Below are 27558 nucleotides of genomic sequence, written 5' to 3'. Positions count from 1 at the left end.
TTCCTCTACCCCAGGCGTTTCTTAGAAGAGCACCGCTCTGGTTTGGAGGAAAGAGAAGTCTCCCATCTTCAGCCGGGTTTGAAGTTCCTGAATGCCCCCACTTCTGCATACTTTCAACTTCAGCATCTTGAGCTGTTGTAGCTTAAGATCTGTAGCAAGAACAAACAGTCTCTCCTATGAAACGGTCAGATTGTGCGAGCTAATTTTAGAGTTTCTTACCAAACTAACAGGAGTGCTGCTGCAGAGCGGTTTAGCAGAAGTGTTGAGCTTAGGCGGTACATGCTGTTGCAGAAAGTCAGTTTTCTTCCCCTCCTCCTCCTCCTCATTTCTGCTCTGCCAGATTTTAGCATATGTCTGATCTTACAGTGAGGAAATTTAGGGAGCTGAACTGGCACAAAGCTAACCCCCGTAAACAAAGATAAAACAGGATGGGTTTCTCTCTCTGACGCAGCTCACTGAGGGTTAGATGAGCTGGAATGCTAACGCCGGAGAGGTGGAAGGGGAGGGAAGGACTTTCCCTTCTTAGACAGCTGACCAGAGGACAGCTTTGCTATGGTGTTTGAACAGCCTGTGAAGGGGAAGCTTTTTAGATATTTCTGTAGGCACTACATCTTTCTGCCTCTTGGTCCTATGTGTTTTCAGAACACATCCAGTTAATACCTGAATTTCCCCAGCAAGTGTTCTCTGGCAATAGAGAGCATGAACAATTTAAATGGGGGGGGGGGGGGGGGGGGGGGAAGGATGTTATTAGGTCTAGAAGACAGATGTCAAGCCTATAGTGAAGAACAGATCACACGTTAATCAGAGATGCAAATGTGGCTCTATGATTTAATTTTGGGCAGCAGTAGCAACATAAGTGGAGAGCAAATAGTTTCAAAATACCAGAATCTGTGCAGAAAAGGAGAGAAAAGAAGGCAGGTGAAAATAAAGAAATGTGAACAAGGCTGATATTTTTAGGCAGGATGATGACAGCAGGAAGGATAGAGGAGAATTGACAGATGAATGAAAGACTGAGAAATTTGATGTAATCAGTATCCTTGTAGTGGTTATTCAATCTGAAATTTAGTTTTCTTGGGTCATTTGCTAAACTCTTCTTCCTGGGCCTGTCATAAGTATTTTGAGAAAAAGGATATGGACCCTCCATCTCAAATATAGGGTCCCAAATGGTGCTGGTTTTATTGTTGCTTTTGCTTCTGCTGGGGTTTTGCTGCTGGAGGTGAAGGAGGGGCAGCTGTGCTCAGTCTCACATGCTATTGTCTAAGATTAGGGTTCTTTGTTGCTGCTGTTTAGCAAACTAAAATTCTGTCTTAAAAATAATGCAGAAGTGGATTAAATATTTGCAAATTAATGGGATGTATTAATTTATCACATTGTGTAGCCATAGAATTTCTTGTGGGAGAAGCGCTGGGCTGTTTTACAGGGTGTTAGAGGGTCAGCCTGGCAGTTGTCACAGGGCTGCGGCAATAGATCGATGCAAAACTGCTCGTGCTGCGCCCGGAGTTTGATACAGAGTCATTTGAAGTCTGTGCAAATCCTTATGTAGACTTTGCTTAGATTAGTCTTTGGAGAAGGAACTTCAGTATAGTTTGATGTCTCACTTTCATGAGTACTAAAGAAATTAAAGCTTATCTCTGAAACAGTTACCCTGCTAAACAGCAGAAACTGCTAAGCCACAGAGTGCGGTAATAAAGTAGATTGCATCATAACATAATCCTGAAGATAAGAGCATTTAAAGCTTTGATCTGCTTTTTTTTTGTTTCCTAAAGTTTCAACAGAAGTGTAGGTGCAGCTCTGTGAAGCGACAAGTAATCTCCCTCCCAGGATGAGCCAAGGCAGTATGGATTTTTTTGTTTCTTCTTCATCAGAAAATCCTTTCCATCAAGAAGTACTTGATTGGAATGGTCAAACTTGATTTATGTATTTTTACTTCAGTCCAAGTCAGTGAACTTAGTCCCTATTGAAAAGGGGTGCCAAAGATTGCTTTGAATTAAATGTATCATTTGCCATTCTTACTGTGAAACAAAAGTAGAAGAGGAGACATGATAAATTATCATACTTACTTGTAATATTGAGGTCTTTCTGGATTTTGAGGAACTGGCAAATTGGAGGATCATGCAGGAACAAAAATTACTTGATTGTGTTACTGCCACCTGAGTCGCGATTACCATAATGACTCCAAATGTACCTGGTTTTGTAGCAATTAATACAAAAAAGAAGTTTTTCTGCTTAGCTACTATTCATGATGCCAATCTGTTAAATACTGTTGTAGTAAACATTTTTGATGATGAAGGGCAAGTCAGTCTGGTGCCAAAGGTCGAGTTTGATAGTACTTGTCTAACAGTACTTAAAGCCTCTTTCTTGTTGTTCTTTCCTTGTCGCCTTTGCTGGGCTTTCCTACACAGAATGTCCTGTCCTTGAGGTGCTTTGAGCTTGTTTAGTTGGTATTTGGGTATCTGCCCAGTAGGGCCCTGTTAGAGGAACCTGCTCTTCATCTGTGCAAAGGGCACTAATGTCCAGCACAGGAATAACTGAATGCTCAGGCAGGAAGAGGACTGATGCTACACATCAGACTTGCTCTCTCAATTGGCTTTTTTAAAGAGAATTCAACAAGGGTCACACTTTCTTTCCTGATTCTTTTAATGTGACCATACCATTAGCCCAGCATTATCTTAACAGTCAACAAGACAGGAAACCAGCGTTGAGAGTGCCAGCAGTCAGGAATGGCTGAATTTGAAGTCAGAAGCCTAAATCCTGTTAACACAGTAGAGCGTTTTCTATGGTTGTATCTTTGTATTTCTTTGGAGATCGTGCCTCAGTGAGAATGGGGTGCAAGCTTCAACAGAAATGAAATCGTATTGCAAACCTCATTGTTTTCCTCAACAACATATACTACAAGCCTGCGATGGGTGAAGTTCAGAAATGTGTGGAGTTGATGCTAAGCTATTATCCCCCCCCCCCCCCTTTACTTGGAGATGGTAGAAACTGGGTTTGTGTCACGTTTTGGGACCACCTCACTGAGCTAGTGTGACTCGGATTTCAAGGAACAGAGCAGTTCGCCAGGGTAAGTGTCAGAACTTGGCGAGTAGTTGTGTCGCACTGTCAGCAACCTGTTAATGCTGTTACTCATGTTAAGTAGACATCATTTTTTTCATTTCATGTTGAAAGCCTGACTCATACAGTACATGAACTGAGAAAGTGTGATGATATCGGCCCTTTGACCCTGTGACGGTATCTAGCTGAGACAGGTGCTCTTTGCTCTTGGCCTGGGTGTTTGCCCATTGTGCGAGCGGGTTGGGGCATCTGCTGGCGAGATGTGTGGCGCAGAGGGACACATGCATGGGCTGCTTGTTCCAGCTGCGCGATGGTGTGGATTGGAAAGCAGATGCAGGATTATAGTTCTTCTCACTCTGTCCTTTAAAATTCAGGATCAACACATCTCAGAAGATTCATAATCAACTTGGACTTTAAGTTTATTCTAATGCTTTCTTGGCTCAGCGTGCCCTTGAGCACTTGGAAATGCACAGCCCGTTTCTGCTTGAGAATAAGGTCTTACATATATTGGTGTGGAAGTTACTGTTGGATATAATTGTACTTAATGCCACAACAGTGTTGTTCCCTAGGGATTAACATCACTGTGGTCAGCTGAGTCATTGGGAGAAATTTGAAGTGCTTCTGGTTTCTCCATTTGGCAACCATCCTAATCCTCTTGAGATTGTTCTTTTGTAGGAGAAGAAAAAAAAAAGCTTTCAATTTTTCTGTCTTTCTTTGAGTTGGTGGATTCAGTCTTTCTGTTAGAGAAGTCGGTGTCAGGGTTCCCATTGACTTCAGCGGAGCATGCAGTACAAGGCCTCAAAATACGTTTTGCCATCTGTGTGGGAACAGACTGCAGGAGGAAGAAGGCTGGCAAGAAAATGTTTAGCTTTTTTTTCAGTGGGGGATGGACCACTAAGACAGTTTGTTCTTTGGTTTGCACGCTTCTGAGCTGCTTCTGTTAAATGTACAGATGCCTATAGACAGCCCAATGACTGGGAACTTCCTGCACATCTAGATTTGGTGCCAATTTATGTGCCAATTTATGTACCAATTTATGAGCAGCTTCTGTCAGAACTTTTCTCCTCCTTGTGTCTGCAAAGTTCAATAGCCAGCTCTACAGCAATGTTTGTTAGCTTTTAATTGAAAAAAAAATACTGAAAAGCTTTGGCCCCATACCTCTCCTGTGCTGTGTGAACAACTTGGAGCCTGTGAGTAGTGGGGCTTGCTGTGAATGTGGGGTGTGGGTGTGAGGGGCTGTGAGCTCCAGCTCGTGTTCTCGCTGCTGGAAAATAAACCAAGCCAGGTGGGTCTGCTGCGGTAATGCAGCAACAGAGGGGGGATTTTCTGCTATGTGGGTTTTCACTCTGAAAAAAGCCAGTAATAAGATCTTATGATTTTACTAAAAAAGAGTGCAAACTGAGTGCTAGCAGCTGAATTGCCCTGGGAGACGCTGTGCGTGTACTTCTCTTTCAGACCCAGGGCTAACTCAGTCTGCTGCTACAGGCGTTGTGCGTGTGCAGTCCGGCAGAGTTGGAAGCCTGTTGTAGAAGAAGGATGGTAGGGCTTCGCTCTATGGTAAAGCACAGATGATGATGCCCACTTCATTTCTTGCTTTGCTTTCAAACGGGCAGTCGCCTGTGGACTCCAGGGCACAGCTCCATGTGAAGGGTTGCTGGCTGAAAGCCCTTGTTCTCAAAAGGGGTGATGGCTGGGAGGTCCTCCTGTTAAGTGCCCACGTGGACATCATTCATGGGCTGAGGATGGTGGCTTATTTCTTTAACAGCTACAGTATTTAGCAGAAAGTTTGGCTTAGTTGGGTTTTCAGTCCAATTTAGCAACTGGAAATAAAGGTGCAAACCAATTTAGTCAAATAAGCCAGAATTTTTACATCTTGGACAAATTTCTAGGGTTTGTTACAAAGACATTTGCAGCTGGCAGTCGTTACAGACCTGTCCATACCCTTCTTCTCTTCTCCCGTCGCCCTGGGGATTTGAAATGCCTTGAAGCAGAATTAGAGAAACAGTAAGTGCAATTTATGAGTAAAAGTGAATTCTAAGTGATCTGGGGAGCCATAATATTTTTAATGGTTAATGAAAATTTCTTCATATCCTGTTGGACATTAACTTTCAGTAGTGCTTTGTGAGTGGCAGTAGGTTCTATAAAGCAGAATTTGCACCACATGTGTACGAGCTGCTTCCTCAGCAGATTGCCTGCTTTGTGTGACCTGCCGAGGCCTCTGTTGCCTGGAGCTCGCCCTGCCCTTCACTGACTTTGTTTTCCTCCCTGTCTTCCCCCAACATGGAAATGTGAAGCAAATTTCTGCAGAAGTCTCAGCAATGTTTCTAATGCATCACTTTATTCTTCTTTTATAAAGTTCTCCATTGCTTTGGAAAAGAATTGTGAAAACTCATTCAACTTTTTAATATAGTTTCTTGTTTTAGAAACTGAGCGTTTCCTTGGGTTATTGGTTTGGTTTTGTTTTCCTGTTTTCCCTGACTCAAAAGAAGCCGGTTATGTGGGAGTTCACAAAAGACAGCAGTAGTTGAAGGGGGGAAGGAGGAAAGAAAAAGAAGAAAAAAAAAAAGCTGAAAAAAATTGTTCTTTGAAAATATCCTTACTTAAAAGCTGAATACATGAAGCAAGTGAAAGTGGTGTGAAAGCTTTCTAGTCTCCTGAAGTGTACCATCCAAATTTCTGAAATGTTTCAAATAGTTTGTTTCTCAGTGAATTTTTTTAAGGGGTGCAGGGGGCATATCTTTGTACAAATATTTGTATCGTAAGAGTTTTTCTGCATTTGAAAATTGTTTCAGATTGACGTATAGTGCAATTTTAAAATTAAATCCTGAATAACTCCATGTGGCTCTAAATCAGGCTGAAGTACACTTGTTCCGTTTATTTCAGACTGTGGTACTGGAAGGTATTGTCTATGTTTTGGAGCATTGTTATTTTATAGAGTCTATTTGAAACAAGCACATGTGAAACAGAAAAGACTAAATGAACTTCTGTCATGGTAGCAGCTCCAAATTGCAGTTCCCTTGAGTAGACAGGGCTTCAGAAAATGCTTAGTGACAGCCTCTTTATATGAGCTTTGACAGTAAACTTCATTTAATGTGAGATACAATTAATATTGGCAATGAAAGTAAAAAATACCTGATTTATCCTCAGTCACATATTCTCCAGGTTACTGTCCTAAGAGAGCACTTTGCAGGGAGAATAACTGTATCTGTGCCTCACAGTAGTGAGGCAATTCTGATTGCTCTGGACCAAATGTTATGAGAAAGACTTAACAACTTGGAGAAAAAAACACAAATTATAAATATTTGGGAAGAAAGATGTAATTTTCTTTAGGAAGGAAGCTTTTATTGTATTTTATACTGACACTAAATATTCTGTGTTTGTGTTTTAAAGCTATAGTCTATATAAGGTATCTCTAATGCACAAGAACAGGAGTTATTAAAAGAACATTGCTGCTTGATTTAAAAGAAAAAAATGCAGTGTCATCTTAAAGCTACTCAAGTAATTACTGTAGGTATCCTGTTTTAAAGGACCAATCCAAGACGTGGAAATATAAAACAGTGAATGCACATTCCTGTGCCGTCCACAAACAAGAAATGTTACTGATCTTGAATGTTTTCTGCAGATGTGTTCCCTGTAGTTTCATTCCTCATATTCAACTTTTTTTTTTTTAAGGTCAAGTTGTATTTTAGAACATCAGGTAGTTTTTCTTAACTTGCAGATTTCCCAAAATTTTCTGTATTCCTTTCACTGCAGGACTAAACCATGCATGGTTTTCTTGTATTCTGGATGATGGAGTACAGCCACTGTTTCAGAATATGACCTTATATCACCACTTCACGTTCTTGGTATTAGAGCCTGAAGTTGATTTCATGAAAAGGGAAATCACAGCCGTGTTTGTCTCTTGGGGCATGCATACAACTGAATCTAGGCTCGTAGATTAATAAATTACCCTTTGGCTAGTTCTGCAGTAAACTCAAGAATGCATAAATTAATTAGATTATTAAAAATGAGTTCCCAGGCCTGTTCCTTTGTGACAGTTCTTGCGTGGCCCTGAGGACAACTTTGACATAAAGTAGGTCATTTTGTAAGCAGTGGCACTTGGAAATAGTTGAATAGAGAACAGTTATGTTTTTTCAAGTATATTTTCATAGATTTTTATGCTACTGCCTAGGTGTGTTTTGTACTGTGATCTACTCAACAAACATCACTAATAACTCAGTCACATATATTTCCATTTGACAGGAAGGTGGGAGGTTTCTTTAGGTGAAGCTTGTGAAACTAGTTCAGGTAGGTAATTTGATGATTTAAAATGTGTATTACAGCCCATTCATATTGATGATTTTTTTCAAAACCTGGAGAAAAGGAAATTGTAACTTTCCACATGTGGTGATTTTCCCAAAGCTATTACATAGCTTAATTTCTTGCCTTCAGAACAGTATTCCATCTTTGGGCAGAAATTGCTGGCACAAGATGTGGTTCTTTCCCTGCCAGCCCTGCTCCCGAAGATCCAGGTCAGGTAGCTGAGCCTTTATTGCAATCCCTTACGTGCTGGTGTTGTAGCCAACACAGTTTCATTTAAACACCTTCCTTGTATATTGTCTTATGAAATGTCAGTGATCTGTATATATTGATGTGATCAAGGAAGGAGCCGCTGCCAGGAGAGTGCTGTGCCTTGCCTTGCTCTCACGGACGAGTGTTCTCGGAGGGGTGCCAGTCTGCAGGGGAGAATCCAGAAAACCAGACCCAGGATCTTTAGCTGCTTACACTGTCCCACCTTCCTGGATGTGGGGATGCAGTGCTTCAGGCAACCCTTAAAGAGGGAATGGGATGGATGAAATCTTGCATCATGCCTAAAGGAGGAGATTTTTATTGTTTTATTTTTTTTAACTACTTCTGGCTGCCTGTTTTTTCCTTCTTGGGAGGACAGCAGTCTTTATCCTTTGTACACGATATGCTACTTTGAGATAACTTGATTTAGGTATTATTCCATCTCACTGCTTTAATATTTAACATTATTCCTGCAGAAATCAACGTAAAAGAAGCAAACAACAAAAAAAAAGCTCCAGAAAGGACACCCCCCCCCCAACTGTTAATTGCATTTAGCAATGCTGTAGAGTAACAGGCAGATGTAGTCTTTTCTTCTATGTTTGTACTTGAGCAGAGTAAAACTGTGAATGGGCTTATGGTGACATGACAAAGTGGACTTTGCTGTCTCTCTGTGAATGGAAATTTCTGCCTACAGAGAAATAGAAGTGCTTGTTGCATTTAAACCAGTAAGGGCTTAAGGTGGACAGGGAAGCAGCTTGGAAGAGACTGTAATTCCAAGCCTGTTTACCCTGAGGTTTTACAGTATGAGCAGCTGGTTACCCTCCATAATTAGACAAGAGAGACTTTAGAGACATGATGTGGTAAACAGAATTTGCCTGGCAGGGCTAAGATGGTTTGGTTTCCTTATTGCCTGCAAACATATTTGTGTTATAAAACTAAGGACTTGAAAGGCAGTGAGGAGAATGTGGTTGACCATGCAGCCTTATTTCTGCTTACATAGGCTTCTGCTTTCCCCCTGTGCAGAGGAAAACACGCAGCGAAAGCCAGTGTGCGAGTGTTCAGTTAAGTCTGTGTTAATGCACGGAGCCCCGTGCGTGAGTTAGGGTTGAGGAGGCTGCCTCATGTCTGGGACTTTTTCTGATTGCTTTAATTACAAGGTAAGTGGCAGTCTTCCGTGAAATTGCAGATAAAAAACATGTTAGGGATTTTTAAGACAAGAGATCATGTGTCTATGAAGCTTCTTGTGGGCAGACCAACCCAACTGGCCACTGTACTAAAACTAGCTCATGTTTCTACCACTCTCAATATCAAAAGCACCTGGATACTATACCAGGATTTTGTATATACCCTGCTCACAGAGAAAAGCAGTGAGTGCATGTTGTCATGACCAAGAGTGAAACCGCAGCAACATCTCAATCTCTTCTATCTCTCTGCCCCCGTCTCCCCTGCATCTGTGGGTAATGCCTAGAAGGTTCATCATCTCCTCACATACACACTTGGTTTTGTGTTGGTTTTTTCTTTTCCTTTAGAATAGGATCAGTAATGAAGGAAGCTAGTTTGAGTGTTGAAATGTATACTGGCTTTGTGTGCTTGGAGGAAAAAAATGAGGAAGTTTAAAAGATGCTTAGGAGAAGAGGACAGAGCACATGCCTCTTAGCACAGGACTTGAGTGGCAGGGTGAGCAGGTGATTTGGAAACAGGAACTAACAGGATATCAGGATGAGTGGATTGGAGAGGCAAGAGTTGGGGTGAAAAGGAGTGGGAATAATGGGTGAGTTTCATGGCAAGAAACTCTTAAACAGCAGCTCCGTGTGTAATAGCAGAGTTAAAAGGGTTCTCTCTTCCCCAATGGCAGCTGGAAATTAGTGCAAGTAGCTGAGATCTTGTGCCGATTAAGTTGCAGAAGCAGATACCTGGGACTTGTGGTATGGGGCAGAGCTGTTCCTTCCTGGTCACCTTACTCCTTCTCAGGTTGGCCCATTGTGGTGGGTTGGCCCTGGCTGAGGGCCAGGTGCCCACCAGAGCCACTCTATCACTCCCCTCTTTCATTAGACAGGGGAGAAAAGGTACAGTGAAAAAAAAAAAAAACTTACGGGTCGAGATAAGGACAGGGAGAGATCATTCTCTAATTATCATCATGAGCAAAACAGACCGAACTTAGAGAGGGAATTCATCTTATTTATTACTAAGCAAAACAGAGTAGAGGAATAAGGAAATAAAACCAAATCTTAAAAACACCTCCTCCCACCCCTCCCATCTGCCCGGGCTCAACTTCACTCCTGGCTTCAACCTCCGCCTCCCCCAGCGGCACAGGGGGACGGGGAATGGGGGTTACGGTCAGTTCATCACGCGGTGTTTCTGCCACTTCTTCATCCTCAGGGGGAGGACTCCTGTCATCGTTCCCCTGCTCCAGCGTAGGGTCCCTCTCACGGGAGACAGTCCTTCACGACCTTCTCCAACATGAGTCTCCTCCACGGGGTGCAGACCTTCAGGAGCAAACTGCTCCAGCGTGGGTCCCCCACGGGGTCACAAGTCCTGCCAGCAAACCTGCTCTGGCGTGGGCTCCTCTCTCCACGGATCCACAGGTCCTGCCAGGAGCTTGCTCCAGCGCGGGCTTCCCACGGGGTCACAGCCTCCTTCAGGTGCCTCCAACCTGCTCCAGCCTGGGGTCCTCCATGGGCTGCAGGTGGAATCTCTACACCCCTTCATCCTTCCTCCATGGGCTGCAGGGGGACAGCCTGCTTCACCATGGTCTTCACCACGGGCTGCAGGGGGATCTCTGCTCTGGTGCCTGGAGCACCTCCTGCCCCTCCGTCTGCACTGACCTTGGTGTCTGCAGATGTTCTTACATCTTCTCACTCCTCTCTCTGGCTGCAAAAGCCCTCTCTAACTGTTTTGCTCTTTCTTAAATATATTATCACAGAGACACTGATCGGCTTGGCCTTGGCCAGCGGTGGGTCCGTCTTGGAGCCGGCTGGCATTGGCTCTGTCAGACACAGGGGAAGCTTCTAGCAGCTTCTCACAGAAGCCACCCCTGTAGCCCCCCCCGCTACCAAAACCTTGCCACGCAAAACCAACACACCCATGACAGTGAATTTGGAAACTGCTCCGATGCAACTGGTGCTAGGTTTTACTCCTTTTGTAGTTCTCTGAGCAAATGAAGGAGTTGCTTGGATTATAGAGGATGACAGGAAAAGTTGGGATGCCAACTAGCCCTGTAGCTTTGCTTCTGTATGTAGAAGCGCCTGTGCGGTTGAGAGCGCCAAGGGCGAGTGGCTGAGCTTGCTCAGGCATGGCAGCGCACAGCTGGAGCAGCAGAGACGTGGCAGAGAAGGAAAGGTGTTACTGCTGACCATGGGAGCGTGCTGGACTGGAGAAGTGCTGGTTCCCAGCTGGAAGGCTGCTGTGGGGAGAGCTGCAGGCCTGCGTTAGGCAGCATTGACTGTGTAAACACGCAAGAGGAACAGTGGAAGAGACTAGGATGTGGTGGTTGGGAGATCGCTAATGTGGCAATATATAGTTCATCTCTTGTGAAACACAGCAGCTGCTGTCTGCAGATTTTTGGACCTCTGGGTCTCTCTGGAGTGGTCAACTTGACCACGCATGGCATGGCTTTGTGTTGGTGCGTTGAAATCTGTCTAAAGCTTGCAGAGCTTCTGTTCTCCACTTCGCCTGGCGATTCAGTAGAGGCGATTGCCTGCAGCAGCCCTGTGTCTGTGCAAGAGGACTGCAGAGCTGGCGTGCCAAAGGTTTACTGTGCTTTATGGTTATAGTGGGTGTTGTTTCACCTGGTTAGCCTGCAGAGAGTTATGACTAGAGCAGGTGCAGAGAAAGCAAGGGTTTAAAAATCACAACTTGGGCCAGCAGTTGCTGAAGAAACAGGCAAAAAAAAATTAGGATAGCTGGTTGAAGAGAGTGGGAGCATAAAGGTAATAAGCATCCGTAGTTGCATGTGTTAGGTGTGTGCAATTTAATGTTTGATTTTTCCTTATTTGTAAATAAGAGAGTTCAAGGAAGGGTCTTTCCACAAGAGTTTGTGCTGCTCATGTTTGTTTTTTTTAATGGAGTTTTTTAGTTTGACATTTTTAGCCTTTAAGTTACATGACTTTGCAGCAGTAAGTTAAAAAAAAAAAAACAACAAACCAACAAACAACCAGACTCTCTAAAAATTCCTGCTTCTCAAGTCCCAATTCGGAGTTTAAATCTCAATCAATGAAGATTCAAAATTACCTTATACTAAGACCCTCATTACATAGTAATGTAGAAAAGTAGTTGTAAAAACCAGTAATAAACTGGAATATTCTGACATAAGACACGTACAATAACTGGAACCCGCGTATAGCTGTCTGTTTTCCAGATAACAGACTGCAAGGCTGAGAACAGGGCATTTCATTCAGGGTTGGCAGTGCTTGTGTCATTGCTGCTCATGTGATGCCGCTACTGCTGCAGCTGATTCAGGACAGCTGGGACTCTGCAGGGTCACTGCTTCTGAAGTCATAGACTGGAAAGCTTGCAGAGATACAGTGCATCGGCACACAGAAATAATTATCGTATACTTCCTCTGCGTGGACATACAAAACTCTTGAAAAATAAGTGCAGTGTGTCTGCTTGTTACGGCTCTTCAGTAACGTTTTGATGCAAAATACTGGGAAGCAGCTGATCTCTTGTTTCTTTCTGTGGTTTTAACATACAGGTTTTCTGCCCTCTGACAGGACAATCCTCAAAATTATTTTATTTATTTATTTAGATATATACTCTAGAAAGGACTAGAAACAGTTTTGATCCAACTATAGTTTGTTAATCTGGAACTGAAGAATTTTTTTCATAGTTGAAGCATTATTTAGCTGTCCTTTAGATATGCCTGCTGTCAAAGGACATTTTCCACAAGCAATTTTAGGACCACAGTCTTCCTAAACGCTAGTTATTAAATGCGTGTATTCTTTTGTGCTTGCAGTAACTGTTTACAGACTACTTCACTGAAGGGATAAAAGAATTTCTTTGTCTATTTAAAGCACAGAGATAAACAGTTGCCCATGTCACATCTGTGATTTTTGTTTACAGTTTTAAGAAGCAAATTGATAATTTCTGGGAACAATTCTCAGTGTTAAAGTAACACTGATATTGTAAGTATAGAATATTCAAAGTACAAAGTTGCATGGTCCAGTTGGAAGGAGACTTGTCCACAGACCAACTTGTTTCTTTGTGTTTTTTTTTCCTTTTTAGGGGGGAAGGTGGGGGAAGAAAGCAGGCAGGGAGAGCCTGGATGTAATCAAACTGTATCGTAGTTTGAGTTGTATTGCCCTTTCTTTAAGTAAATCAAAGCATTCAAATGATTCAAGTTGCTAAAGGTGTAACTGCTAAAACCACCCTCATTTTTTTTGTTCTATTTACAGCAGTAATTTCTTCCTCACTTTTTATCTGTGTGAATATTCCTTTCTAGCATTTCTATGGTCAGTCTTGTATTTAGTTTTTAATATAGATACTGTCACTGACTGCTGGAGACAGATTTCAAGCAGAATGCCAGCTCATAAATACCTGTCAGATCTGGGGTGCATTAGCACCAGTTCTTCAGTGGCACGTTGCAGAGAGACTGGACAACGTGCTTTCGGCGAGACTGAGCAGCCTTTTCTCATCATGAGATGAGAGTTGAGTGTTCCATTTGAATTCAAACTGCCTTCAAAGTTTTGCTGTGCGAGGTGCTGAAGCTTTGGGTAAAAGGAAGATCTAGAAACCAAATGTGTGATCTAATTTAAGCCAAGATATCATGAGTAGGTAAAGCAAACACCTGAAGGATTAAGGAAAAAGAATAGAAGGAAATGATAATAAGAAAATGTGTCCACTCAGACTGATGCAGGGTTTAGTGGTAGTTAAACTAATACACATCTCTGGGAATAGTCAGAATTCAAACTGATGTGGGTGCACTTTGGAAAAAAATACTGAAGTAAAAAATGGCAACGTTAATTTTGCGCATTAATTTTAAACAATTTTTATTTTTTTTCCTCTTGCCCAGGTTGTCTGCCATTCCAAATTGTTGGTGAAAATGGACACCAATTCCTGATTATACTTTACATTCTTTAGTCTTAAGATACTGTTGCGGGTTTCTTAAAATTCACGTTAAAGTGTAATACCACCCTGTATTTTACAAGGGATGCATGTACGTGTGTGTATGTGCAAGTGTGTGCATGTTTGTATTCCATTTAACAGTTTCCATGGATGGAGCATACTCCATTAGTAACTCAGACCATTTGTTACTCAGAAAGTGAATCTTATTCTCTTCCCTATGATGAATCTGCTTTTGGAATTTACAGGGAAAGATCTTTAAGTTCATGCAAAAGTAAGAATAAATCTGTACCACTAATTCCAATCATATACATTATGATAGTACTTCAAGATTTATATATACTTATTTCTATTGTTATTGTTATTTTAATTGTGTAATAAAAATGCAGAAGTAAATTGAAATAGCTCCTAATTGTCAGCTAACGTTGTAAACCTTTCAAAAATTTATTTGAAAATATGATAAAAGAAGCAATATTCTGCATGGTCAGAGTTGTTCTAGATGATGAGGGGACATAATGAATAATATCAAGAGGTCAAATGCTATGCTTTTGAATCTAAATGTCTTTTAGTATCAGAGATGACTATGTCTCATATAATTATGCTCGAGTATTGCTTCAAGATTGCACTGAGATGTACAGACTTCATTTGCTTCTGCTGAGCATGTATAACTGGGTGGAAAAAGCTATATATGTAATCATTTACCAAGGACTGATTTTTTTTTTTTTTTTTAAAAAAAAAGTATCTCAGATTTCGGTTGCATTTAATGCTGGCATTTGAGCACCGGCAGAGGTTACCCATAGAGGCTGTGGAGTCTCCATCCCTGAGATATTCAAAATCCATCTGGCCACAGTCCTGGGCATCCAGCTGTGGGTGGCCCTGCTTGAGCAGGGGAGTGGGGCCAGATGACCTCCAGAGGTGCCTTCCAACCTCAGCCAGTCTGTGATTCTGTACGGATCAGGGCGACCATCAAAGATGGCTAGCATCGTTCATAGGACGTGTTTCCAAGTATCGTTGCGGTGGCTGAGTAGGAGTACCCCTGTTAGGTAGCCATTTCCCATTTTAACAGAGAAATCCCTAGTAGGGGTAGGCTACTTGGTGAAGCGCCCTTGGGATCACGGTTGTTTGGTCTCAACACTCAGCAACTCACTCTTGTTAGCTATTTATGTGAGAAATTAAGACACTCACAAATTTTAAATTTCTGAAGGTGGTTGTAAACTGCAGCCAGGCTTGACCGTACTAATGGACTATTGTTGGAGTCCAGCACTTCCTCTGCGCAGGTTATGTGATCTCACCAGTGCTCTTTGACTCTTCTTTGAACTCCTTCCAATTTACCCAAGTCCTCCTGAACGCTGACCCCACGGCCAGGCCTGGTATTCCTGGAAGGGCTCGACCTCCCCTGTGTGCCGGGGAGCCATGCCTCCCTCGTGCCCGCCGCGTATGGTAGGGAGCTCACGTTGGCTGGTGGCTGTCATCCGCTGCCCCCGCCAGCCCTTCCTCAGGTGGTGTCCCCGTCCCACGTGAGCCATCGGCGCTGCCTGTGCGTGAGAGACCTGGGGACCCGTCTGCCTGTGCGGGCCGTGCCGAAAGGCCTCTCGGCTGGTCTCCTTCCTTCTGCAGGCAGGAGGGGTGGCAGTGGCGGTGGCCCGTCAGCTTCACTGATTCAGTCTTTTCCTCTGCCTCACAACTCCCTTTCTCTTTGTTTTTTCCCAATTTGTTTCAGAATAATCCTGAATCTCCTGTTAGGTAACACATATTCCATGAGGTTGTCGTAATACTGTCACTATTGTATCGTCAGCACCTTTGTATGTAGGCAGATCAAAATTCACTTTCTCTCATTAACCATGTCTACATTTTTAGTCCTAAATCCATGTGTTATCAGACTTGGTAGTGGTAAACATGAATGTAAACAAGATTACATTAAATTCTGAGTAGCCTGAGTGCAGAGCCTTTTTAGGTTTTTGTGTCTGGAGTCAGTATATAAAGTAAGTTAGTAAGGACAATTGACTTAAATTAAGATCTAGCGGTAACTTTTGTTCGCCAGTTAAAATTTTTAGATTATGTTGACCTCTGTTTCTTCCATCCCTTCTTTAAAAATGTATTAAAGAAATTACTCTGCAGCAAGTTACGATAATGTTGGAAGTTTGGATCTTCTGTAACTTTCTGGAGCTGCTCGCTCTTGAGTCTCTAGAAGGAGCAGTGGCTCATTAGGGACACTATAAATAAATATGAGTCTCATTTTTCTGTGCCACTAAGTAGGTCCCACTTCAATTCAGAGCAAATACCTTATGTAAGTCTAGTGATGGCAACCTTCCTCAGTGCATACGCATTGCCAGCGTTAACCTATTGATAATGAAATTCAAAGCCTGTTTTCTCTAGTGAAGGGTGGACAGAGCTTTGTGTGAGCTGTCAGAAGAAATTAGGAGTTTAGTAACTGATCTAGAAACAGAAGAAGAGGTTTCTTTGTATTTCTTTGTCCTTCTGTGCTTCTGACAAATACTGTTAACTACTTAGAATTTTGTCCACTGTACTAGCCAGAAGTTAAAATGATGGGTTTGGGAAATAGCAAAAATAAAAATAATGTATTAGTTCACTCTTACTCATTAGAAATTCACTTCAGGAAAACAACTAAGTGTGTCTGTCTTCTCATGGATCAGAATCCTATTTTCTATCATTTTAAAGCTGTGTAAGTGTTCCTGTGGATGCATAAATTGCTTTGAGGTTTTTCTTGAATTTTTTTCCACATTCCAGTCCAACCATTTTGAATTTATTTTTTTAAATTGTCTTCATTTAAGGCACTTCTGTATGTGACAAGTGACACTTAACCATGAGGAATGTTAAAATGTCCCTGATGAGAACATGTTGGTGACACTGATATATCAAGCGCGTGGTTGTGACAGCATCTGGTGTTACGTAACTATGGGCTGTAATTATTCAGATGGGATGTCTGCAGATGTATGAACTTGGAAGAGCACAATATGACGATGCTAAAGGCAGCATCCAGAGAAAATCAAATCTTTCTCTTGCATCTTGCCTGTTAGCTCTGGAGGCAGCTACGGTGCCTTGTGGTGTAATATTTAAACAGCAGTTGAGGTGTGAAATTGCTCGCCGCAGTGACATCCTAATCCATTTTGGCAGTGCTGTGACAAGAGCATGAACGTGTGCAGACCTGTTTGGTGGAGCTGGGGGAGACCCAAGAGAAAGATACAGAAATTGAAGAGGAAAGGGGAGCTTTCCTTGAATTTGCAACCTTGCTGTTTGAGTTCGGAGTTCAGTATTTGAAGCACTGATGGAGCAAGGGGAGCAGCAAGTTCCTCTGGAGCCGCTTTCTATGAGCAGCGTAAAAATGGTGGTATATTGGCAATGTGTGGACCATGACCGTCAGCCCTGGTCACCTGCTGACAAAAAGAACAAAGCAAAGCTGCAGTCTTCTGAGTGCAGGAAACTTTCACTCTGAAGTTTTCAGTTCCTTTTCTGCAGGGTGTTTTTGGACCATCTCCAATTATTTATTTTTCTTTAGGCTTGTTTCTGTGTCTGTTTTTCTTTTCCACTGGTAGGTGTGAGTAGACTGCTTTCAGTCCAGCTAAATCCTCAGATCTGACGTGCTTGGAAATTGGTAAGAATTGCTTGAGGAAAGGCAAAGGAGTCTGAGTTTGATGTTAGGGCTGATAGATTGCCGATTTGAAAAACCAAAAGCGAGAGCCGTAGGCTGTGCTAGCAGTCTGATGAGAGTTGGGAGCACAGAGCGAAGCAGCAGGGGTGACCATCTATGCTGGGTGCCTTTGCAGGCTTTCCTTTGGTCATCTCTAGCCTGGTGGTATAAACTAACCATCCATTAGGTGTGCTCCAGGAGCGCGTCTTCCCATTCAGTATTATCCACAAGGAATCCGGTTTGTGTGCTCTGAGACCCCTCCACAGTGTGGACCGCAGTGGAGTGTGAGGTAACATGCTCCCGGTGAACCGAAATGTGCACCTGGATGCGCTTGTAGAAGGTGATTGGGAGGTGGGTCTGCACAAAAGGTCAGTGGTTAAGACCTATCTTTGGCAGAAGAGACCAGATAAGCCATTACTGATAAAAAAATTGAAAAAGAGAAGTGGGATGAAGGAACTGAAGGAGATAAAAAGCCAGATACATAGCTTTATTGATACATTAGTCATCCAGTTTGCTGTTGGCATGATTATGGGTGTGGAAGTGTATTACGCTATTAAGAGCAGATAGGATTTTGATCTCAGCAATTTGAGGAGGCTGGAAAAAGGTTTATATCGGTGATGTAAACCTAAATACAAATAACTGATTCAACAGACTTAATGCTGTGCAGACCGCAGTGGGAAAGAATTATGATGTTTGTCAAAATGATTGAGATAAACCTAAAGGCATGCTATTAATTTTAGATGTGTGGAGATTAGGCCCAGTATATGGAGTTTTGCAAGGAGAGTGATAGCCTTGACATGGAAGAGAGGGTATTTTAGTCAACCATGAAACACCTGTTTAGCTGATCTTTACCTTAAGGAAGTATAGCTAGCCAAGTTATATTTTGACAGCCAGCTCTTACCACCATCACGACCATACATTTCTACTGATGAACAGATCCATCAGCTTTTCAGGTAAGTGCACATACTCATACCATAAAGTAAATATAATACACAGCAGAAGAGGGAGAAGATAGGAAAATGAGTATTCTGTTGTGATATCCGTGTTACAAACACTTGTAACAATATTGCATGACCCAGAATGCATACTTGTGATAACATTTGTCTTTTTTAAATGCTAGGTCTACCCTGAATTACAAATCACTAATGTTGTTGAAGCCAACCAACCAGTTACAATCCAGAACTGGTGCAAGCGGGGATGGAAGCAGTGCAACGGTCACCCGCATATCGTGGTTCCCTACAGGTGTTTGGGTGAGTGACTGAGTCTCGGTCTGTTTTTTCCTGCTCTTTGGTGTTTTAGTCTCTTCATGAAAATGAGACAATCTGTATAAAGGTCTTTTATTTCTCTGTATTACTATCTCTGAGGTGGGTTTTGTCCAATTGTCCAGTCTTTTAGAACTGCATTAACTAGACAGAAAATACTCCTGCTCTTCCTGATACTATTTTCATGAGCAACTGCTTCTGCTTTCTCCCCTGATTCTTGTCATTATCTGTCCTCTCTCCTGTTTTCTTCCCATATAGATATTGCACGTGTGCACCCAGTTTACAGGTTTTTCCTTACAAGCTATCTATCTTTTCCCTAAATAAATACTTTTCCCCCCCCATTATTTTTTTTAATGTTTAGTACTTAGTCTCTTACTGTGAAAGACAGTGGGAATCTGTTTTTATTGAAAGCAAGCAAAAGGTAGATTATAAAGTCGCCTGTTTCTTTCGGCAAGTTTATTTTTGTAGCAGTCGTGTGCTATTCTCTTCTGTGTCCTTGGTGCTTTGAATTGATTCACTAATTTGAGAGAGGTTCAGTCCTTCATTTTTTTTGTTAACCTTTACTTCTCTGTTGGCTTTCTGTCAGCATTCAGAAAACAGAATGATATTTATTTGTTGTTTCAATTAACATTCTAGGCACAATGTTTTCTTGAGATTATTGCATGAGCTATTTAAATATGTTGCTTTACCACTGCCATTTGAATTGTGATAAATTGGCTGCCTAGTTTCATGTTTAAATGCTGGAGTTCAGAGTTGGAACTTGCTTCTCTACTAAGCCAGGGCAGCTAAAACGTTGTGTGGAAAGCAACTCAGGCCAGTTATTCCATGAAATAAATAATGAAAGAAATCCAGAAAATACAATCTTTCTAGAATTTTTGTTCATTTGTGTAGAATAGGTAAAACACATGGCACGCTCTGCCTGATGCCCAGGCAGTGAGTGTGTCGACTTAACGAAGATAAGACTGCAGAGTAACTAAAAAGCATGTTACCACTGTGGTCAAAGGTGCCAAAATAGCACACATGCAAAATCTGTACTAAATATTAGGGAAATTTTATTGTTCAGTAAAATCTCGTGATCTGATGTTTGTATGGATACAAAATAGGTATTTCTAGACCTGTGGTATATCGTTGTTGATGCTACTGCAGGTAAGAACGACTAGTTTATTCTGAGCAGAAGCGTTCAAGGAGAACCCAAATTCAAGACTTATGCTGAGGGGGAGGACCTGCCTCTACTAAAACAAATCTTGACTCAGGAAGGAACCTACTGCCGTTTGGGTGTTTTCCAGACTTCTACGTAGTTGAGTTGGTCAGTTCCACCAAATTTTTTAATGCTAAAAAGGACACTCTTCTACCCATTTTTTGCTGTGTTTTCTTTGGTTTTCCATAGTCAAGATAAAAACATCAGCTTGTAGAGTCGATATACTTGTAGAGCCAGATAAGCAACTTGTTCGAGGTGGGTCAGAACTGCCGTCTCACTTAGCTTCATCATGATATATTTGATCAGATTCCATGCGAGTGCACTTAGAGATGTGGCAGAAGAAGATCAGACTAGTGGAACTATAAAAGCTAATTTTTATTATTTATTGTATTGCCATCATAAGCAAAGCTCTGAATTATCATCAGGGAACTGTTACGCTCAGGACGCGCTATACTTACATAGATTTGGTCAGTGATTTCAGATAAAAGACAATGTCATTACAAGAACAAATGAATATAAATTGGCCATGAATAAATTTAATCGAGACATGATAAGGTAAGAGTAAGGAGCTCCAACAGTCTTCTGGTAAAAGGAATAAGTCGCCTAATAATTTAGAAGGAAGTTCATAAATTTATCAACAGGATGATGTGCAGTTCCCTGCAGGAGTGAGGAACTGGACTTGGACTTGTAAGGTGTCTTTCCTGAGGTGTGGTTTTCAATGAAGAATTATCAGGAGTTGAATGTCTGCTATATTAAGTGGCAAGGTAGGCTTTGCTTGCTTGAGACGAAAATTTTAAAGACATTTAAGCACCTCATGCCCGTTAATGCTTTGCCCTTAGCTCCTATTTTAAAATCCCCCCGTATGCTATTATTTTGTCTGATTTCCTTGTAATTGAGGCTTATGCAGTCGTGTCTCCCTGCATTTATGTCTTTGTCATCCTTCTCCTATACGGCCCTTCATCCTTTGACCCCGACTAGAATAAAACTAATAGAAACAAAAGCCTTAGATACTCTACGTTCCCAAGAGTTTACTGTAGGAAGAGTGGCCGCATAATTACTTCCACTGGAGGAAAAGTGGTGAACATGGCCATTACCTGCCATTTCTCCGTCAACCAGCCCTCTGCTTGTTGTGTGTGGTTAAAGTTGGACTTTCTTGCATGTGGTGAAAGTGCATTAGAGGAGGAAGCTGGAGGAGTGGATCATTTTCCCACATGTGAGGCTGGGGGTACAGTCCGTCATGGGAAGTCGGACTTGCTTAGTACCTGGCATCTTGGTGTTTATCTATTGCTAGCAGCCAACATTGTTCTCTTCTGCTGGCTTGTTGCCTTCATAGTGGTGAAGCTGATCAGATGAACAGATCCTCTGAAATGAGAGGAAGTCTTGATGGGGGGGGCGGGGAAAGTGTAGTTTAGGATTTTTAACAAAGACTGTTCATTTACTTTTCCTGTTGAATGGTTACTCTTTTAATTTATTATTTTGATTTCTCCATAGCCTAAAAGTTGTGGTCAAATATCGTGAATACTCTTGCTGCCTTCTATGTCAAGGAGGTAGACTGGAGGCAGGGATGGAGTTGATTGAATTCAGGCTGTCAGTGTCTCATGACTTTGACAGATCACCTTTTTTAATAATTTTCTGCAATATCATGTTGTTTGTTTTTTATTTTGGTAACTAATCTTGTAGCCTGCACAAACAGCTCAGTATGAGGATACTGATTTTAGTATCTTATTTGTTACAGAGTTAAGGAGTCCTGAGAGCTTGCTTTTTTTTTTCCCCCCCTCCTTTCTCTCCTGCTATTACTGCTTCAGTGTTAAAAAAATAAGTTTTTAAAAGGTTGGATCTTGGCTGTCAGTTCTGCATGTAACTCCGCTATCCTTGGTGGGGTAGCTGCTAGTGGGCAAGTTCAGAAGTCAGGCACTGGTAGTACCTGTTCTCAGTAATTTTCATGCAAGCAGACCCTTGATGTAGACCACCATTAAATCCATTGGCTTAAAAATTAAGATGCCAAAAGGAAGTTTGGCAATGGGCAGCTGATTGCGGGGTTGAGTCTTAAAAATTCTGCTTTGCTGTGAGAATCACTTTTAGTATCTTGAGTCAGCTTATAGTTTCTTCCATCTTGACATTTGTTTTGCGCAGAAGTGAGAAACACTGAGTGACAGAAATGTGTCTGCTTTCGGACCAGAGCATCTTCACAGACCATTTGCATCCCAGTCTTCAGCTGAGGCTTTCTGAGACATAGAGAGAGCATATCGCTATAGCACTTGGCTGCTCCATTAGTTTTTTCTCCGAGACTCATATATGATGGTAGTCATTGCAGCTATTTGTAGCAGTAACTTTAATAATACTGGTCAGATTTATTAGATTACAGAGCTTCATATTTTCTTAAGTGGATGCAACTAAAGCATGAAAGCAATAATTTCAAGTAAGAGGCTTTCTTTTGGATCTTGCCTTATTTAGTCAGCCATGTGTCTTTGCAGTGACCGCATCAATATGGCCCCTAACAATGTTCTAATTGAACCCAAAGAAGAAAAGTATTACTGGTTTAATTTTAAGATATAATTCTGTGCCTGTGTTCAGGGCTTTGCAGTGTTCTTAAAACTGCAAGCTTTGAGAAAATGTTCTCATGCAAGAAATCTGATTTACCGATGTATTCATTGCATGCCTCCAGGGACACAGCGGAGCACTGTACAGTTTGTTTGTTGAAGAGGGGAAACTTCTTGTGAAAAGAAAATTGTTGAGTAAATTTTAGTTACTTTTCTGAACACACTGGAGGCATTTTCCTTAAAACTATCTTTATTTTTATCTGCCTGCTTTTAGACAATGACATCTTCCAGTGTGTGCTTATTATGGCTCAAAGCTCTGTTAGCTACCTTATGATAGAAATAGGAATCTAGGTGGATATTTAGGTCTCTTGAATGATGGTGTCAGACTGCTGTCTTCAAGGGAGAAAAAATACCTGGGATTTAAGGGGGTTTTTTTTTAGTAATATAAATACGAAAGGGTTGAACTATGCTATTTGAGGAGTGTACTGCTTGACATAGAGCCATGAATGTGCTTTGGTGCTCAGGCAAAGATGATGAGCCATGAGGTGTACTGGAGGAAGAGTGAAGATCTGCAGCACTTCCTTGGCACGGTAGCAGGTGTGCCTGCTGGCGTCCTCACTCCTGCAGCACACAAAAAGAAGGTACTTTTAAGACCAAGCCCTCCAAAATGGTGACTAAGCTTGCTGTGGGGCATGGACTGCAGGGTTTCATCAGACAGTGCCAAGAAGCCCATGATTTCCACTTCGTTTTATGCAAACTGTTCCTGAAAAATATCCTGGCCGCAAACCTGACCTTGTTAACGCTGGAGGGAGATCTGCCACTGGCCACAGTAGGTGGACAGGATTTCTGCCTGTGTTGGGGCAGGGTGGGCAATAAGCAGTTCAGGTTTGCTCTCTACTCTCTTCGCTTCTCGCCTGAGGAAAAGCAGCTGGTGAATTTATGCAACGTGGGCTGTGAAATGAGGTAATTCACTCTGTGTTTCCGGCTAGCAGCAGGAGCAGGCCTCCTTGTCCCAGTGCTGTGATTCTTTGGGTGCCTTGGATAAATGTATGGCTATACTTTCCTGAATAAATGGCATTTCATTTACTGTTGGTGAAATATACCCCAGCCTAGCTGCCTATAGCACACCGTAGCCCTGGAGAGAGAGGAGAAGCTAAATTATGCAGATGTTTGTGGATCGATCTGTGGGCATGGCAGACAAACAACTACGAGGTGGAGTAAAGGGGGGGGAATTATCAGGGCATTGATTAACTGCGCTGTGTAAAGTGCTTGCTGGCTCACATATGACTCCGTTTTGTTATCCTATTAATGTATGCTGCTAAGCACTGTATTCAGACAGTGTTTGAAGTATCCAGATGTATTGGAATATCATTATGTATGTAGCCTCTGTCAATCAAAACATGATTACTTGCAATCGTTTGTTCATAAACAAGTGGATTAGGTTATATGACAAGTATATTTTGCTGTTTGGTTATGTAGTGCAAAGCTGGCTTCTGTTTCTGGTTTTAACGAAAACATCTTTGAAAATATTTATTAACTTGTCATGCTTTATTACTCTAACAGCTTGTAAAGTTAACCACTTGTTGATGTCAGAAGAAAAGGCGTACGCAAGTTTTGATATGCATGCCTAGCCAATTATACCAAAGAAAACACCAAGGTTATGCATGGAATGGATCATTTAAGAGATATATGTAATTGACGGTTCTTTGGGTAGTTTACTTGCAATTTTAACTGTGGGATTTTTTCATGCAAACGTATGAAATGCCTGTTTACTTCTGCTACATGGCAGTACCTGCTATTATTTTTCCTCTCAGCTCACCGTCAAGTGCACCTATTTCTGACTGCAGTGGCAAAGCTTCTCTTCTGGATACTTCGGAAGCGCTTGCCACTGGGTTTTCCATGCAGCGCCTAATCAACAGAATGACATTAAATAATTGTCTCAGAGTTTTCCTGTCCCTGCTAGTTTAGCTATCCGCCTCCAGCTTGCCTCAGTCTTCACTCAGCCATGTGAGTGATGCAGACAAGCCTCACACTGCACTCTTTTCCTGAAATAAAAAAATGCATTTAGTTTCAGCCTACACGACTACATCATGTCTAGTTTTTCTGACAGCACTAGCTGACAGGAAGGAGAGGATCTCCATAAAGACTGACAATCTGAATTGCTTAGTGAGGAGACCACGGGTAGAGAAATACTAGGTGCAATGCAAGGCGCAACTGTTCATTGGGAGATATATTTCATCTCCCTTCTTTGCCCCCTCACAGAGAATATTCCTGCCTACTAGTGGTATTTTTGGTATAGTGCTGGCGGGTGGATGAGAAAACCCTGCTTGCACAGGCTAGGCATAGGTTTTTTTTTGTGAAACTGCAAGCGCTGCAGGGATAATGAGGTGCCCTAACACACTGGATTCCTTCCACTGCAGCAAAGCCTTGGCAGGTGCTGTCTAGCCAGGTCCCTCCCCAGATCCAAAACTCTGCTTGGCTGTACACCGGCAGTAATTTGGTGGTGTGCCGGCAGTCAGAGTTTTCTCCTGTTTCTGTGTCCTTGCGGCAGAGCTAATTGCATCAAGCTTTTAGGATCTCAATTCATCAAGTGTGTTCTTAAATGTGTTTCTGTGCAGTGGTGTAATTAGAGCGTGCCCTGACATGCTTCGGTGAATAGAAATGGTTTTCTGTATATACCTGAACTCTGTTGGCCCAAATTTTATGGTCAGCTTCCATAATAGAGAAGAAAGTGGTAGTTAAGCATCAGTTGGGTTACTGATCGTTCGGACAAACAATAACGAGTTTATCTTTTTATTGTAATTCTAAGCAGTTGTATTGCCTTGTGGCTTATAACTGTGTGTTTCCCATTTCCCTGCTCCTTCACAAAGCAGGACTGTATAAACCATTAAAGTGGCTTCTGGTGTCAGGGGACAAAATATCATCAGCTGGAGGAAGAGGTGGGGAGTGGGCAGGGAAATCCTGAATGAGATCGCCCACCAGAAGCACAAAAACTTCCTCAGGCAGTCACGGATCTGTTTCTGGAGGCTGCCACCTCCTCACTTGAGCCAAACATTGGTTCTGCTGTTGGTTTAGCCAAATCCTAGCTGAAGGCATGGAAACCTTGAAGTGGAGAGATAAAGCAAAATTAGCATTCTGGTGGTGACCAGAATATGCCTTTATTTATGACTAAGAGTAAATATAAACCATCTTATTTTTGTATAATAAGCCCTGAAGAAATAAATATGACCTTGTGTATTTCTGTACATTTTTTTCTGTACATTCTGTACATATGTTTTACTTGTTTGGTGACTGCAATAAGGTTTTAGTAAGAAAAGGATTTGTGGAACAGCTTACAACACACAAATTTTTTGAGATCTTGAAAATAACAGCTCTGCAGATCTAATCCTACAGCAGTGAAAGAATTCCTTATAGGTAAACATTGAAAATGAGGGTTTGTTTGTCTCTTTACAATGGACAAAGGAAACCAAAACAGGTGGTGTATACATTTCAGGAACAGCTCACCAAAAGCTGTCACTGATAAATTAAAGTCTTCATAGCTATCTACTAAAGACGGTATTACAAACTGTAGTAAATACTGTTTCTTTTTTTTTTTTTTTTTATGTTTAGGAGCTTGAAAAGATGAATCAGTTTTCTGCTTGAATGACCAATGCTAGCTAGAATAAGCTGTCTGTCTTTTGTAACTGTCCAGGTGCCATGGTTTAACCCCAGCTGGTAACTACCCACCAGGCAGCCACTCGCTCACCCCTCCCCGCCCAAGGGGTTGAAGAGGAGAATGGGAAAAAAACTCCTCATGGGTTGAGATAAAGACAGTTTAATAGGATGATGAAGGAAGAGAATAATAACAATTACGCTCACCACATGCAAAAGGAAAATAAAACAACTCGATGCCCAATCTATTTCTGAGCAAAGATCCCGTCTCCCAGCTCGCTTCCCCAGTTCTATCCGGAGCATGCCGTTCCATGGCAGGGAACATCCTTCTGGCCAGCCTGGGCCAGCTGTCCTGGCTGTGCTCTCCCAGCTCCCTGTGCACCCGGCAGGGCACGGTGAGAAGCTGAAAAGTCCTTCACTTAGTGTAGGCACTGCAACTGCCTAGCAACAACTGAAAGCATCAGTGTGTTATCAACATTATTCTCATACTAAACCCAAAGCGCAGCATTATACCAGCTTCTAGAAAGAAAAATTAACTCTGTCTCAGCTGAAACCAGGGTGCCAGGCTATCTGTGTCGGGGATTAAAAGCAGCATGTTCCTGCTTTTTCTGCAGTGCTTTATATAAAATGACTTAACAACAAAAAGTAGTGTTGAAAGAGTGTTAGTAGGGTTAAAAAGAGCTCAAAAATTAGGAAAGGGGAAAGCTAAGGTGGCCTCCTGACTGTAGTTCAACCATCCCTATGCAAGGGATAACAGGGAGGCCACAATTGTGGGACGGCCCCTCTGATGGCTGTAGCCCACCATGTGCGCCTGAGAGCTAAGTAGTGTGTTCTTCTTACTTCCCAGCTTGGCCTGTCCTGCAGCCTTAGTTACTGCTCACCACTCAAATCCTGCCTCAAGACAAAACTAATTTTCCTTTCAGAATTGTCTCTCACCCTACCCAAGCACTTTGGAGACACAGGTTTAGTTTCATAAAGGTCACGGTATGAGGAGTGTCATTCCTAGTTTGTAGCTGGAAGGCTGGGGAGAAGCTTCAGAACGAAAAGTATCTGTTGATAGTTGGGCTCCAAATTGTAAAGTACTTGAAACAGGATTTATGTGTATGTGTGCACACACAAGGATTCTTTACGAAGCATATACACATATTTGGTTTTGATAGATGTGTGCATTCACACACACACACACATATAACCTGTGAGTAATGCATGAAGCCACTGCATAAGTTTCATAGCTTGTTCATTGTACACATCCAGCTTTTGAAACAGGCGAAACAGGAACCTTTCACTCAAGCATCTTTGTAGTGCCGCAGAGATGATTAATCCTTTTCTGTGTGTTTCCTTCAACATACAGTACTTAGTTTTGTAATAGGAGAATTCTGCTAACGTGTGTTGTTTGCTTAGCCTTTTAGGAAGGAAAGATAGGGAGAGAGGGAGAAAGGAAGTGTACATGTTACCACATGTCATTAAATTGATTTGCATATGAAACATCTCAGAGTTTTCTATCACCTAACTGAAAGCAGTGGTAAGATCTCATCCTAAATATATTCTGGTCTCAGAGGAGTATCGAATCAAGTAACAGATTTGATGCAATTGTTAACT

General features: G+C 42.0%; 1 protein-coding gene across 2 annotated transcripts in view; it reads left to right on the top strand.

The window, feature by feature from the left end:
* Window positions 1–27558, top strand: part of APP (amyloid beta precursor protein) — a 231715-nt gene that overhangs the window by 55013 nt on the left and 149144 nt on the right. For both annotated transcript variants that reach the window (XM_075770028.1, XM_075770018.1), the window contains exon 3: window positions 18429–18558. In XM_075770028.1, the coding sequence (XP_075626143.1) occupies window positions 18429–18558 (130 nt within the window). The remainder of the gene's footprint in view (window positions 1–18428; window positions 18559–27558) is intronic.

This window comes from Balearica regulorum, chromosome 1 (assembly GCF_011004875.1).
Source record: "Balearica regulorum gibbericeps isolate bBalReg1 chromosome 1, bBalReg1.pri, whole genome shotgun sequence".
NCBI classification, from domain to species: domain Eukaryota; kingdom Metazoa; phylum Chordata; class Aves; order Gruiformes; family Gruidae; genus Balearica; species Balearica regulorum.
Note: the sequence above shows the minus strand (reverse complement) of the source record. Positions and strands in the feature narration are given on the sequence as shown.